Source organism: Ictidomys tridecemlineatus, chromosome 2, assembly GCF_052094955.1.
Source record: "Ictidomys tridecemlineatus isolate mIctTri1 chromosome 2, mIctTri1.hap1, whole genome shotgun sequence".
In the NCBI taxonomy this organism is placed as follows: Eukaryota; Metazoa; Chordata; class Mammalia; order Rodentia; family Sciuridae; genus Ictidomys; species Ictidomys tridecemlineatus.
The window spans coordinates 215,922,451-215,938,589 of NC_135478.1; the positions used below are offsets into that span (position 1 = coordinate 215,922,451).

A 16,139-nucleotide genomic window follows, 5' to 3' on the forward strand; every position below is an offset into this window, starting at 1 on the left:
CTCTCTCTCTAAATAAAATACAAAATAGGGCTGAGGATGTGCCTCTGAGTGCTCCTGAGTTCAACCCCCCTCCCACCTCCCCTCCAAAAAAGATCTGGACATGTAGCTCAGTGGTGAAGTATGTGTCTCTGGATTCAAATCCCAGTACTGAAAGAAAGAAGTGGGGAGGAAGGAATAAAAAGTGACAAGAGTGCTAGGAGTATGTTTTGTTCTAAAATATTGTCTTTGACCTTTGGTTGCTGCCTGAAGAGTTTCTAAAAAACCCCTGGAATTTCCGCAGTAATAGGGATGAGGAAAGTGTTTTCTTTATTCATAATAAACCACTTTCAAGAACCCCTGAGTATATGCTAATGAAGTGACTTGCAGAATGACATCTGGTCACCAGAAAGACCAAAAGACATGACAAAAGAGTTGAAAGTTTCAGTCCCACCCTCTGACTTCTGGGGAAGCAGAGGAACTGGACATGGACTTAATCCCCCTGAGGAGTGATTCATCAATGAAACCACCATAAAAACCCTACGCATGAGATCTGGAGGCTTCCAGGTTGATGTATACAGGAAGGTGCTAGGAGAGTAGTGCCTGCAGAAAGAGCAGGAAACTCTACAACTCCTCCCATATCTCGCCCTGTGTCTCTTTCATTGGATTGTTCCTGAGATGTATCCTCTCTAATAAGCCAGTAAATGAAAGTAAAGTGTTAGGAAAACACTGTGACTGCTCTAGAAAATTTCTGAACCTGAGAAGAGGATTGTGGGAATCCTCATTTTGTAGCCAATCTAGAGAAGGGATTCACAACTCAATCCAAAACACTGAGTTAAAAATTTTACTAAATCTGGATGGAATGGCTCATGCCTATAATCCTAGCAAGTCAGGAGGCTGAGGCAAGAGGATCACAAGTTCAGAGCCAGACTCCAGCCTCAGCAGTTTAGCAAGTCCTTGACTCAATAAAAATAAAAAGTGTTTAGGTAACTAAATCAGTCATGAACACGTGGGTAGGAGAACGACAATGACTTACAAGGAGGGTATCAGACATGTACATCCAAGGGAATCCATAGGTCATAAGGTGGGAATCACAGCAAACCTTATTGTAAGGAACATATTTAGATGATGTATTTTAATGTCCAGTATGTCCTGTAGCTATTGTAGGGAGCATATTGAATGTTGGAGGATAGACCACTTGGGTGTAACCAGAAATATCCATGGGCATTACCCAATAAATGTTAAGCTCAACACCAATATAAACTGAAAACACAAGACCACATGCGGTTGTGTCCAAGGACACTTTGATGAGACAGATCACTCCATTGTCATTGTCCTATGAGGACATGAGGACATGGACTCACCATTCTGTCATCTGAATTGGCTGGAAGGAACCACTGGATGACGGGGTGATCAGTCTCATGTGTGATGTTAGTGTGATCTTAATATACATATGACATTGAAAGACAATCCACCTTTGAGTTATTATTCAAGTAAACCACTCAGACAGTTATCAAAACAGATGAACATCTGGAAAATGGGAACTGGTACACTAACCTTCCCTCTTAAGCAGGTCCTCAGCACCCTCACAAAGAAAATTTGCTGAGGGCTAAACAAAGGAATAATAAACTGTTTTAGGGAGTATGAGAGAATAGGACAAGAACAAAGGGAGTCCAAATCCTTCAAAGCCCCAGACTCAGGGGCTTTCTAGAAATATACAATATAGGACACTGTACAATAAGGCACATGAGCAACTTTGACTCATGTGTCTTTCTAGCAACTTCTTGAAATTTAGGGTGATATTGGGATAATATCCCTGCAGTGCATATATTGTACTGTGTCCTCATTTCTCACTTTTCCAGTAAATTCCTGTCTACGTGCTGTGCAACTTGCTTGAAGTTCTTCCTGCAGGATCACAAGAACCAGTGCCTGTGGACCCCCCTTGGCTGGGTGGGTCTCCTCTGCCACAAAAATGGCTGAGATTGTAGTTCAGTGTAGGTCACCCCTGGGTTCAATCCTTCACCTCACACACAGTAATTGAAGGGAAAGCGAGGAATGATAGGTAAGTGAGAAAAGAGATGGAGACCAGGCAGAGATACATAGGAAAGTTTATTTGTCAGAGCTGACAAATAAAGGCCATCTCTTCATAGCAGAGTGAGGCAAAACAGGCTTGGGTTCCTGGACTTTTAGAGGGCAGGTTCAGGAATCAAAGCTGGGTGGATCCTCACCCCAATGGTTAAGGGTTGGGCCGGTATGAGGAGTGGTGAGCCTTTCTGAGAAATGCACTTGGGTGGGAAAGCAAAACTTTTTCCTTAAAATGGCAACTGTCACTTAAGATGGCCATCTAGATGCTGAGCAAGGACCTTATATCCCCCCCCCCTCCCTTTTTATTGGATCTCCTTAGGGAACCAGGACATAGTTCAAACTTCTGTAACTGCTTCCTGCTGGGAAGGGTCAGTGTTTGAATCCCTCATTAGGGACACAGGATGTCATTGGAATGATGATGGAGGTTGAGGGGTGGTGAAATGCTGTGCTCAGTGGCCCAATTTTTAGTGAGAGATTGTAACAAAAGTTGGTTTGTAATTTGGTTATAGATTTTTTTGGACCTGTTCTTGAGTAAATCTAATGATGCAGGGGATAAGCATTAACAGAAGGCCTATGACAAGGAGAGGGGTCAGGAAAGGAAGTGATCATTGGGGAAAGGGGTTATTTAGCTGCCATCCTTCATCCAAGGAGAGTCATTCTTTCCAACATTCAAGGTCCTGTTGGGTTTGTTTTATCTTCTCCTTTACTATACCAGATTGATTGACATAAAAATAGCCTTCCTCCTGTAGGTACAGACAAAGTCCGCCTTGTTTGGCCATAAGAAGATCAAGGCCCCTTTGATTCTGAAGAACCACAGCAGCTAAAGAATCAAGCAGGGATTGTATGGTTAGTATGGTTTGAGCAAGTTGCTATAAGTGTCCTAGAAATTGGAATGATAATTCCTGGTGATGGTACCCCAGGGAGGTGAGTGCAGAATGAGGGAGGAGGACAAAAATGAAAAAGGGAAGGGTGGTACTCATGGTTCTGCAGTGTCCCCAGGATCCTCAGAGACCGAAGGAAGATAGGGGGTTCCAGCCTTGGAGAAATGCAGCTTGAGAAGGCCTGTGGGTGTCACTGCATAAAAGGGTGAAGAAAACCATTTTAAATGAAAGTTATAAACCCAGTATGGGATGCCCTCAAGGCAGGCTGCCAAGGAAGTGGTAAGAATGACCTGATAGGGTCCAGTCCATTTTGTGGAGAGTTGAGAGGAAGACAGGGGTCTGTTGGGGGGGGGGTGCATTAAAAAGTATCAAGTCATCAGGAGACACAGTAGGAGAAGGAGAAGGGGAAGAGGCAGAACTAGGCTTTGCCAGAACAGCATTACTGTATTACCAAAGAAGGTTCCTAAGGTATGCAAGAAGGGGCCAGAAAAGATGAGGAGCAAGGGGTAGTGGAGAATCAGAGGGTGGTGAGCTGAGCAGGGAGATAGGCTGTCCATAGAGAAGCTCAAAAGGGGAGATGTTGAGAGGCTTCTTTGGGAGGACCCATAACCTAAGAAGAGCCAAAAGAAAGAATTTAGTCCAATCTAAATGTAATTCAAGGGACAGTTTAGTGAGAAAGTTCTTTAAGGTCCAGTTGGTAAGTTCCACTTTGCCAGAGGCCTGGGGATGGTAAGGGATATGAAAATGCCAGGAGATGGTGAATGCCTTAGCTACAGACCATGAAACGTGGGAAGTAAATTCAGAACCATTATCAGATTGCAGTGAGGAGGGGAGGCCAAATCAGGGAAGAATGTGTTCAGCAAGGATGTTGACCACGGTCAGGGCACACTTATTGGTGATAGAAAAAGCCTTGACCCATCCTGAGAAGGTGTCAACTAGTACCAAGAGAAATTTGTACCCCTTGACTAGGAGCTATTTGGGTGAAATCCAGCTGCCAATCAGAGTAAGGAACATGTTCTCTTGCCTGGTGTAAAAGGAAGACAGGTGGGTGGAAATTGGAGGTGGGATTGGTTTTTTGGCAGATTTCACAGGAGGCAGGGAGGGTAGAGAAAAAATGATAGGTCATCTTGACAAAGTTTAAGGGGGGGAAGTGAGAAATTGTTGTAAATATGTGGTGTTAGGATGAAAGAGGTTGTGAAGGAAAGTAAGCATCTGTTGAGTGTCAGGTGGGGAAGAGTCCATAGGGAGACTAGCAAGGCAGAGGACCACAGGTGGAGGAGGCTGTCGGAGGGCAGCAGCCCTCGGCTCAGAGTCTGCTTTGTTATAGCCGAGTGTCACAAAGAAGGTGTCTGTCTGATGGGATTTACAATGTGAGATTCCAAGGGCAGTGGGAAGCTCTGAGGCCTGAAGGAGGTTGGAGATAAAGGGGGCGTTAGTAATTGAGGTTCCCTTGGCGGTAAGAAATCCATGCTCCTTCCAAACAACAGAGTGGGAGAAAAGTATGTGGAAATCATATTTAGAATCAGTGTAGACATTGAGGGAGGCTTCCTTTGCCAAAATGAAGGCTCTGATGAGGGTAACCAGTTCAGCCTGCTGATTGGATGGATTAAAGGGGAGGGAAACCACTTCCACTACTGAGGTTAGAGAGACTACAGCACACCTGCCCGCTGAACTCCCCCCTGAAGGAAGCAGGAGCCATCTGTGAACCACGTGCATGTTGCCTAGAGCAAGGGAAAGCCTTCTCTATGTGTGAAACTCCAGAGTTTTGATGCATGAATGGGTAAGAGGAGAAGAGCTGGAAGAGTCCTGAGGAGCAGGGAGGAGAGTAGCAGGGTTTAAAGGTGAGCACGTGTGGAAAGTAAGACTGGGATTTTCCACCGGGGAAAGCTGTAGAGATAAAAGGCGACAGGTAGGTGAGGAATGTAAGCCCTTATAGGTGAGGAGTTTCTTTAGGTGATAGGGAGCCAGGATGGTGAGTGGGGCCCTAAAGGTGAGTTTCTTTGACTCGTTAATGAGTAGAGAGACTGTGGTCAATGTTTACAGGCAAGGGGCCCATCCCCAAACAGTAGGGTCAAGACCCTTCAACAGATAAGCCACAGGGGCAAAGGTTGGCCCCAGCATGTGTCCAAGGAACCTAGAGCAAATCTCTTCTTTTCAGCCAGAGCAAATCCCTGCTTTTCAGCCACATAAAGATGAAATGGGCATGTGAGATCAGGGAGATGGAGAGCAGGGGCCTGGAGGAGAGCCTGCTGGAGCCTGGTGAAGGGCGTTGTAACAGAGTACAATAGGGGTTCAGAGAGTGGGCCCCAGGCTGCATCATATAGAGGCTTAGCCAATATAGAGTAGTTAGGAATCCAAGCTCTGAGGAATCCTGCCATACCTAGAAAGGAGAGAATTTCTTCCTTAGAGAGGGTGTTGATATATTAGAGATAAGGCCCTTTCTATCAACCATAATGACTTTGTGTGTAGACATCAGGAGGAGGCCTGCTTTGTTACAATTGCCAAGGAAAGCTGTATCTTGGATGGAGAAACCCTATAGCCATGGGCAGAAAGGAAGTTAAGAAGCTTACAGGTGTCCTGATAACTGACCTCAAGGGAGGAACTGCAAAGAAGGAGGTCATCAACATATTGTAGCACCATAGACTGAGTGAGATGTATGGATGCTAGGTCCTTAGCCAAGACCTGTCCAAAGATATGAGGGCTGTCTTGCAACCCTTGGGGGAGAACTGTTCATATCAGCTGAGTGGAGTTATAAGACTCAGGATCTGTTCATGTAAAAGTGAAAATGTCTTGAGAGAATGGAGGGGAATAGAGAAGAAGGCATCTTTCAGGTCTAGTACTGAGAAGTACGAGGTCCTGGAAAGAATGGTGGAGAGGAGGGTATAAGGATTGGTTACCACAGGATGGATTGGGATGACTGCAGAGTTGATGGAATGGAGCTTTTGGACCAAGTAGTAGGAACCATTAGGCTTCTTCACTGCCAAGATGGGGGTGTTATAAAGGGAATGAGTAGGTCTAAGGAATCCCTTTTGCAAGAGGTCTTGAATGATAGGCTGTAAGCCTAGGAGTTTTTGATGGGAGAATGGGTATTGTGATTGGACCAGAAAATTGAGGGGGTCTTTGAGATCGATGTGAATGGACTTGTGGTGTGAGGTGATAGAAGAACTTGAAGCATCCCAGACAGTAGGGCCGACCTCAGAAGTGGGTAATGGGAAGGCACTGACAGACAGAATAGGAGATGGCCCTAAGATAAGGGTGAGGATCAGGGGAGCAGCAAGCAAGTCTGGATGGAAGCGTATATGAGGGGAGAAGGAAAGTGTAGCCCCCAACTTTGTGAGAATGGCCCTTCCCATAAGGGGAAGAGGGCACTGTGCAATGACCAAAATGGAGTGAGTAAAAATTAAGAAAGCCAAAAGTGCAAATGAGCCTAGATGTCTGTAAGGGTTGGTAGGGTTTACCCTCTACTGACAGACCCTGAGTCTTATAACTCCACTCAGCTGATATGAACAGTTTTCCCCCAAAGGTTGCAAGATACTCTTCATAGAAGGAGTAGTAGGCCCCCAGAACTCCTTGAGGACTGGATATGTAGCCCCAATGTCTAGGAGGAAGGAGACAGGCCTACTTGAAATGTGCAGAGTTACCCTGTGTTCCCACTGAGTGCTGATAGTGGTCGGGTGATGGGGACCTGGGCCTCGTCAGTCCTCTGCAGCCAGTCCTAAGAGTTGGAAATGGGAACCAGAAGGGCCAGCTGGCTGGGGGCCACTATAGGCTCAGGGACAGTCAATGGTCCAGTGTCCCTTCTGATGGCATTTAGGACAAGGGCCTGGAGGCTTGTAAGGCTTAGGTCATGTAAAACATTTAAAACAGGGTCTGGGTGGTCCTGAAGGACCCTTCCATGGCCAGTGGAACCAGGGACAGATGCTGAGGCTGGATGGATGGCTTGAGCGAGCATCTGATATTTCTGCTTCTGGGCCTTCTGGTCTCTGTCATTATACACCTAAAGGTCACTTCCAAAACCTTAGCTTGGGACTTAGGGGGCCCCCTTGAGGTACCTTAGTTTGGCCTTAATATGGGGGAAACTCTGGAGAAAAAGTAGGTCATTAGTAGTTGTTTCCATCTGGAGTTTCAGGTTCCAGATTAGTATATTCTAATAAAGCCTTGGTCAGGTGGTCTAAAAATATTGAAGGGTTTTCATTCTTATCTTGGAAGATTTCTGGGAGCCTTTCAGAATTGACAGCCTTATGGGCTGCCTTTCTATGTTCTGCCACGAGGCAAGTAATTAATTGGTTTCTACTAGTTATTCCTCTAGGTGAATTACAATCCCAATTGGGGTCCCGAAAATGGACTGCTTCAGTGTCAATCGGGAGGGCACAGGTGGTCTGATGTACCATCAACATAATTTCTAGCTTGCTCCCAAACTTATCTGCATTCCTCGGGCAGGAGGGTGTTAGACAAGATCATATGGACATTGTGGAAGGTCAAATTATGTGACTGAGTCAGATATTAAAACTCTTTGATATATGTGATGGGACTTGAAGTATAGGACCCAAGTTGCATTTCTGTCTTTGAAAGATCTGACAAAAACAAAGGCACATGAATCCGGATTACACTATCTACCCCAGTCACCTCGTGTAGAGGACACAGAGATGTCCTTTGGGCAGTGGCAACCTGTGAGAGTGTGGCAGAACAAGAGAAGGGCAGAGGGCCCAATGGGACAGTTGCTGCGAAGGCTTCATTAGAAAGAGAATCGTGGTATGGTGGGAGCTCATCAGCTGGGTCGAAGGAGGAGTTCTGGATAGTATCTTCTGTCCCTTTGGAAGCAGGCATAGGTAAGGTGAGAGCTAAGAGGACTTGGGCAGGAGAGCAAGAGTTGCAGAAAGAGAGCTTAGAATGTAGAGGAGAAGGCCTGAACATGATATTTCTTTCCATTTTCCTGAACGCTCACAATAGTTGAAAAGATCCCTGATAATATTGGGATCTAGAGTGCCATAAGTGGCCATTTAGAGTTGTTATCCAAAGGGTATTAAGGCCAGATCTGATTGGATAAGATCTGGGGGCTTTAGGTCTGGTGTTGAGGGCCACAGCCGAGTCGGGATGATGCATGGCATTTTTGCCAGAAGTAGTGGTTGAGAGGTGACGCCAGCGAGCCATTAAGATGATGACTTTTGAGTTCTCCCGGAGTTCCCGTTGAGTTCCGGTTGAGCTCTCTCGGGGATTCCTGAAGAGTTTGCGTTGGTTGGTGAAGTTCCAGTGGTGGGAGTTAAGGTTGGTGTGTGGTGTGTTCCTGGAGGAGCCATGTGGGTGGCGTTCCGAGAGTTCCCGGGGAGCGTGCTAGTGGAGTTTGGAAATGAAGTTTGTTCCTGCTTGAGTGGCTCGTGACTTGTGCCTAGCCAGACTGTGGCAGTCTGGGGTGAGAAGAGAGAGACCCTAGGTTAGCCAGGAGGCAGCCCCAGAGGCTATGGGAGGGCATGGATGAGGAGCTTCCCATGGTGAGAAGCAGGAGGTGAGTTTAGAGGTGGGGCGGCCCCCAGTCTCTAGTATCACCTAGTCTAGAGGACGGTTTCGCTCAGGGGGTCATCACCACTGCTGGGTAAGCGTTGGGGCAGGACCTTTAGAGGCACTTGGATGCCCAGCAGAGACTACATAGTAGGGGCAGAAGCCCATAGAAGGGGCAGAAGCTGTAGAGATTAATCCAAGGCCAAGAGGTAGGAACAACTCCTAATCACCCTCTGTGGTTTTATTCTCAAAACTCAGTACCAAATAAAAGACCTATAGACTTGGTCACAGTAGGGATCAGCTGTAGCTGTGAAAGCTATGGCTGGGGGTGCCCCCGCCCACATAGTAACCCTGGGAATGCTAGACATTCAACAGTCGTTTCCTGGGACCCATAGGTTGTTTAGGTAGATCAGAGATAGGGGTCTTACCTGGACTGTCCAGTAGTGGGTGCGGAGAGGGCATTCAGCAGAATGGAGGGCCTGGTCCCATGATGGAATTCAGATTGGCCTGGGGACGCTCAGTGGTCTTTGAAAAGGAGAGGGGGCACACCCGGGAACAGAGCCGGGTTTCAGCACCAAATTGAAGGGAAAGCGAGGAACCAGAGACTGGTAAGCAAGAAATGAGACAGAGACCAGGCAGAGATACACACGAAAGTTTATTGTCAGAACTGACAAATAAAGGCCATCTCTCTATAGGAGAGAGAGGCAAAACAGGCTTGGGTTCCTGGTCTTTTATGAGGGAGGCTCAGGAATCAGAGCTGGGCAGGTCCTAATGCAGGTGATTAAGGGTTGGGTTAGTCTGAGGGAGTGGTGCTTCTTTCTCAGGAACGCCCTTGGGTGGGAAAGTGAAACTTTTTCTTAAAAGGGCTGTCACTTAAGATAGCCATCCAGACGCTAAGCAAAGCCCTTACACACAATACATTTCTGAATCTTGCGCTTCACTACCTCCACTAGATCCTCCTTTGACTCCTCTACTACCATATTTACTCCTCTTTCAAGATCTCGTCTCAGGTAGTAAAACCAGAGTTTCCGAAGCAATTACTTAATTAACAGCTTCGAGTTGACAAGGTGGAGCCCCGCCCCATGGGAGGAGCTAGCGCCACGGTGCCGTATTAGGTACCTGGTGGTTAACAAATGAACCCTTAATCTTTTCGGCGGAGCAAGACATACACAAAGGCCCAATCAGAGGCCGCGGTTCTAGGCGTCCGGAGGGGCGGGGCCACGCCGGCACCTCCCACCTCCCAGCCTCCTGCCGCGGTTCTCCGAGCCTCGCGGGCTTCGGAAGGCCCCGCCCCCTCGCCAGGCGCGGCAGCTATTGGGCGGCGCGCTTCTCGCCGTCACCTCGGTTGCTGGGAGAGGGAGGGCGGGGGCGGGGCCTGCGGTGGGCCGGGGCTGAGAGAAAGGCTGGGAGGCGAGGGCGCGCTGGGGTGGATTCGAAGAGAGCGCGGCGGTTGGCGAAGCGGACCGGCGCAGCCTCCTCCGTGCGGGGAACGGTCCCCGCTGACAGATCCCCTTCTTCCGGCCGCGCCACCCGGGAGGCGGGTCTCCGGGTCCCGAGGCGGCTTCCTCTGCCCGTTCTCCCTCCCTCTCTGGCTCTCCGCGGCTTGATTGAGCGGCCTCTGAGGAGAAGGAGGTCGTCGGAGGCGGCGGGCGGAGACCGCGCTCCCCCTTCCCCGGCGGCGGCGGCGGGGCAGGACAATGGAGGTGGCTGTGGAGAAGGCAGCGGCGGCCGCGGCTCCGGCGGCGGCCGCCGGGGGGCCCTCGGCGGCTCCGAGCGGAGAGAACGAGGCCGAGAGTCGGCAGGGCCCGGACTCGGAGCGCGGCGGCGAGGCAGCCCGGCTCAACCTGTTGGACACTTGCGCCGTGTGCCACCAGAACATCCAGAGCCGGGCGCCCAAGCTGCTGCCCTGCCTGCACTCCTTCTGCCAGCGCTGCCTGCCCGCGCCCCAGCGCTACCTCATGTTGCCGGCGCCCATGCTGGGCTCGGCCGAGACCCCGCCGCCCGTCCCCGCCCCCGGCTCGCCGGTCAGCGGCTCCTCGCCTTTCGCCACCCAAGGTGAGAGGCGGGCGCGGGGGGCACCCGGAGACGGAGCTGCTGGAGGCGGGCGTCCTTGCGCTGCGCGACCCGCTGTCATGTCGCCGCCGCCCGGGGTGCGCGGCGGGGGAGGGGCGAGGAGGAGGGTCTGAGTCGGCGGTGACATGGAGGGCCCGCGCGCTCTGCGGCTCGCCTCGCAACTTCCACGGGCGCTGGGGACTTGGCCGCGCCGCTGCTGCTGCTCAGCGTTCTCCTTCGGGGCTGGGTGGCCTTTGCGACCTGCACTTTTGCAGAGCTCTGGCGGAGTCTCCTGTACTCGGTTTAGCGGATTCTTTGCCCGACTGCATCTAGTTAACTGCTACCCGTTGCCTCTGCAAAGCTTTGTCCAGGTCCATATGATCCTAATCATCTCGTATATACCCCACGTTATTTGAGCTGGAGGTGGGGGAGTTGGGAGGGATGGAGATTAAGTGATGGTGACTTTCTTTGATGATTGATTGCAGATTGAATGCCGTCTGTTTCCTATCTTGCATGTTTGGGGTTCTTTACCTTAATGAGTTCGCAATCCTCTCCGCTTCTGCTGGGGACAAAGAAACCTAGAGACGGTGGTTTGTTGTCTGCTTCTTTCGAAGGTTTTGTTTTTGAGACAGTGAAGGGTAAAGAGAAATAAAACAAAGTAATTTGGAGATGCAGGGTTTTCTTGTATTTTGTAGGCAATGACTGTAAGTTACTACTGTTCTCTTTGTAGTGTTTGTTACTGGAAAATGAGACTTTTGACAGGTAGTTCCCATTGCTAACGTTAACAGGTTTGAAACATTTAAAGTAAGAACAGTAATTGTTTCTGGTAGAGCATTTTAAATTTAAATAGTATGGCAAATATTGGAGCACATCCTTCAAATAATACAAAGTAACTGGAAAAGGGAAATCACTTTTAACCTAAACTGGTTGATTTAATTTGAGATAATATGCTAATCAAGTAGTTACACAAGGTCAAGGGATGTATGAAATTGATGCTTTAAATAGATTGTGGTCTTGAATCCATTTATCTTAGCAACAGTCTCTATTTGTAGGAGACAATTTTCTAAGGGTCTCTATTTCTATGCTCTTGCCAGTGAGGTAACAACCTCTCTTTGTTTCTGTTTTGTTAAGGCTGTTGTATAAAGAACAGTCTTTATAAAAGATAGTATCTCCTACCACAGCAAAAAGCAGGAATACATGCTATGTGTATACAGTTATATGCTATACAGTTTAATAAAAAAAAAAAAAAAGTCTTCCTCTGAAGCCAAAGGGTGGGCTTGCTTATTGCCCACATTAAAAGATTAGGGTTCCCTAAGCTTAGTGTTCCTCTTCTGTAACACAACCCACTGCCTGTGTAGATATCAATTGACTCTCTTCACTTTGTCCTGTGGGAACTGGGGCTCTGGGAACCAGTGCAAAAATGTTGATACTTTGGCTTAAGCTTTTGCTACAAATATGCTATTGCTGTCTCTTTCTTCTATCACTGTTGAGAGCCACAACCGAGTCAAGATGGTGCCTGGCATTTTGCCAGAAGGAGTGGTTGAGAAGTAACGCCAGCAAGCCATTAAGATGATGATAATTAAGTTAAGCTGTGTATAATTAAGATAATAACTGATTGCTGTAACTGGATGATGCTAAATTGAAACAAGCTGTGTATTCAGTTGTGTATATAAACCTTTGCTGTCCGGCAATAAGGTGGCTCCTGCTACTTCGGGTGCCCGCTACTTTTGAGTTCTTGGGGAGTTCCCGTTGAGTTCCGGTGGAGTTTGGGCAATAAAGTAGTTCCTGTTTGAACCTACAAGTGGCTGATGACCTCCCGGTTATTTTGTGCCCAGCCAGACTGCGGCATATCATCATCTTTGATACTGGTAGGCTGCTTCATTAGCATGCAAGTATGAAAGTTGATAGAGGTGAAACTTGTATCTTAATAAAATTCTTAATTTTATGTTAATTTTTTGGAGGTGCTTGGGATTACATAGCCTCATGCATGCTATGTGGCTTTTACCATTGAGTTACACCCCTACCCTTCCACCCCTAACCTCAGCCCTAGTTCTTAATTCTTAAACACATTTTAAAGTTTCTTTAACAGTTGTCCCTTGGTAGCTAATGGACTTGGTTCCAGGATCTCCATAGATAATAAATCTGTGGATGCTCAAATTCCTTGTGTAAAATAGCCTCATGTTTGCATATTATCTATGCAAAACCTTCCTTATACTTGAAATATTTTCTAGATTACGTATACTGAATACATTGTAAATGTTATGTAAATAGCCATTGCAATGTAACATTTAGGAAATAATTTTTTAAAAGTACATGTTTACTACAAACACAGTTGGTTTCCCTCCCTCCATATTTTTCAGCTCTAGTTGGTTGAATCCATGTGTTTCACCCCACAGGATCAACTGTATTTAAATTTTAAATAGTTAAACAAGTGGCCAACTAAGATCATAATTTTGCAGAGTTTTAGAAATAAGATTTATTATAGAATATAAATAATAAGAGCTATGATCCTCAATTCTAAGACAGGTTTGAAATTCCAGACTTTTTTGTGTAATTCAGTCTCTAAACCTTTTTGTTTTGTTTTGTATTATAAAGGAGAGTTCAAGAAAAGCATTAACTTGGATGATAATGGGGTTTTTGTTTGTTTGTTTGTTTGTTTGAATTGACTCCTAGGATGCTTTACTGTGAGCCACCTCTCCTACCCTTTTTTCTGTTTTTAGAAAGTTGCTATGGTTGGCCTCAAACTTGTGATCCTCCTGCCTCAGCTTCCCAAATTATTGGGATTCTGGCATGTGCCATCACACGAAGCCACAACACAATTATTTTAGGCCAGAGAAGTTGATACTCTTTTTTGATTTAGATAATCATTTTCAAACTTTAACATTAATACAGCCACTTAATAAGTATTTAGATTTCTAGGCCCCTCCCTCCAAAGAACCTGATTCTACCTAATGTGACATAGTTTCATACTTCTAGAGCATAATATTAAACTCAGGTATTTCTTTGACTCAAGCAGCATTGTGTTCCAAAGTACATTTGACCATAGAGTTTTGTTTTTGTTTTTTCTTTGTGTGTGTGTTGGGGGTTAGGGTTCTGGGGATGGAATTCAGAGCCTTGTGCTTGCTAGGCAAGAAATCAACCACTGTGACACCATCTCTCATAAGAGAATTCTTTAGAAAATTAAGATCTAAATTTGAGGATAAGAATAGTGGTTCTCAGCAGTATCAGATCTAGCTTCTATAAAATACTATTTTATAGAAATACTATTTCTATAAAATACTATTGATGCTTCTTTTTTTTCTTATCCTAAATGGGTTTCATGAAAAATAAATCCTAAAATGTATTTTTCTTAAAAAAATCAACATGATTTTGACTTCATTTTGTGATGGAGAGGACATGCTAGTAAGTGCTCTGCCATTCAACTTCACCCCCACAATATGATTTACTTAAAACTAACCACAGCACGAAACTACTTTAAAAGTGTAATTTATAGCTTGGTGAGGTGGTGTGCATCTGTAATCCCAGTAGCTGGGCAGGCTGAGGCAGGAGGATCTTGAGTTCAAAGCCAGCCTCAGCAAAAGTGAGGGGCTAAGCAACTCAATGAGACCCTGTCTCTAAATAAAATACAAAATAGAGTGGGGATGTGGCTCAGTGGTTGAGTGCCCCTAAGTTCAACCCCCAGTACCCCCCCCCAAAAGTGTAATTTATAAATGTTTAGATGCAATTACATTGACCACCAATCCCTTATTGATAACATTTGTTCTAAAACCTTGGTCTAAACTCCTTTTCTAAGACTACATATTGAAAGGAAAAAGGGTAAGTGACCACAAACTAAAGTTGAATGACCTCTTCAGCCTTGTCTGTCATTTTTGTAGTATGTAGTTATATCCAGAATAGAGATAAGAGATTAAAAAAGGTTTTTGTTTTTGTATGGAAAACATACAAAGTTGTTAAGTTGGAAACAAACTCATATTGGAGAAATGTTACAACATTGTGCAGTGTTTTGTTGTGTTGACATACTGCTCAGCCAAAGAAGAGCAAACTGAGCTATTTTAAAAAATACTGAGAGCATACTTATTTTACTCTACCTTGACATCATTTGTCAAGGTAGAGTAAAATATAAAAATTCATCAGTTTTCTAAGACATTTATTTATTGTGGGGATTAAACTCGGGGACCTGTACATGCTCAGCATGTGTTCTACCACTGAGCTATACACACTCCAGCTTCCTAAAACTTTAACTGTCAGTTTACAGTATACTTAACTATTCTGTGAGCTGATCTCTTCATTTGGTTCTTGGTGAAACAGTATAAATCATCTTTTTTGACTAAAAGATTAAGTGGCAAAGGATTTAACAGTATTTAAGATCGATAGGGACTGGGGTTATGGTTCAATGGTAGAGCACTTGCCTAGCATGTTTGAGGCACTGGGTTCAATTCTCAGCTCTGCATATAAATAAATAAAATAGTCCATTAAAAATAATTGATAGATATTTCTGTATCAGTTCTATATGAATTCATTCACTTGTTTTTGGAGATTGGTACAATAGTCCTCCTTTACCTGAGATTTTACTTTCTGTGCTTCAGAAAATACCTATGATCAACTCCAATCTGAAAATATTAATATGGAAAATTCCAGAAATAATTCAAAAGTTTTATATTACGTGCTGTTCTGAGTAGCACAATGAAATCTCACCCTGTTCTGCCCGGGGCATGAATCATCCCTTTGTCCAACATATTCGTGCTATATATGCCGCCAGACCATTAGTCACTTAGAAGCCCTCTTAGTTATCAGATCTAGTATTGTGGACATGTAGCCTGATATTATATTACATCATAGTGCCTATCATTTATCTCACTTCCTTTCATCACATAGGCATCGCATCATCTTAAATCATCCCAAGAAGGTTGAGAATAGTACACTAAGATGTTTTGATACAGACACCACATTCGTGTAACTTTTACTACAGTGTATTATAGTACAGTCTTTTATTATTGTTAATCTCTCTCTGTGCCTAATTTAATAAACTTTATCATAGGTACATGAGTATAGACAAAAACATAGCATATAGAGGCTCAGGCATTCACTGGAGAGGGTCTTGGAAGTTATTCCCCAGGGATAAGGGAGGTACACTGTATAAATATCTATAAAAGTCTTGGTGCGGCTGTTTTTTTTTATTTCCTTGGGTAAATACTTAGATTTGGAGTTTCTTGTTTGTATGATAAATGTATGTTTAAACTGGTATACTATTTTATACTCCCTCCAGCAATTCTCACCAGAGTTGATTCACATTCTTGTCAGTTTAAATATTTTAGTCTTTTAAAAGTGTGGTTATTGTAATTGGTGTGCAAGGCTACATAAATTTTTTCTTTGCTAATAAGCCTCTTTTCCTGTGCTGACTGGTCATTCTTAAATTTGTTTTTTGTAAGATTTTTATTTAAGTCATGCACATTTTTATAAAGTAAAAATGATGTATTTTTGAATCCTGGTACTTCGTAATATACATGTATTGCAAGTGGGTTTGTTGATGTTATTAAACAACCTCACTCTGTGATCTCCTATTCATTTTCTTCATGTCTTTTTTCTTTTTAAAAAAATATCTTTATTTTTATGTGGTGCTGAGGATTGAACCCAGGGTCTTGCACATGC

At 45.1% G+C, this 16,139-nt stretch overlaps 1 protein-coding gene across 3 annotated transcripts in view; it reads left to right on the forward strand.

Annotated features, from left to right (window-relative positions):
• Nucleotides 1–9,829: 9,829 nt before the first annotated feature.
• Trim24 (tripartite motif containing 24) overlaps nt 9,830–16,139 on the forward strand; it is a 96,156-nt gene continuing 89,846 nt past the window's right edge. For all 3 annotated transcript variants that reach the window (XM_040291371.2, XM_078040599.1, XM_040291372.2), the window contains exon 1: nt 9,830–10,493. In XM_040291371.2, coding sequence (XP_040147305.2) covers nt 10,136–10,493 — 358 coding nt within the window. In that variant the 5' untranslated portion in view covers nt 9,830–10,135. The remainder of the gene's footprint in view (nt 10,494–16,139) is intronic.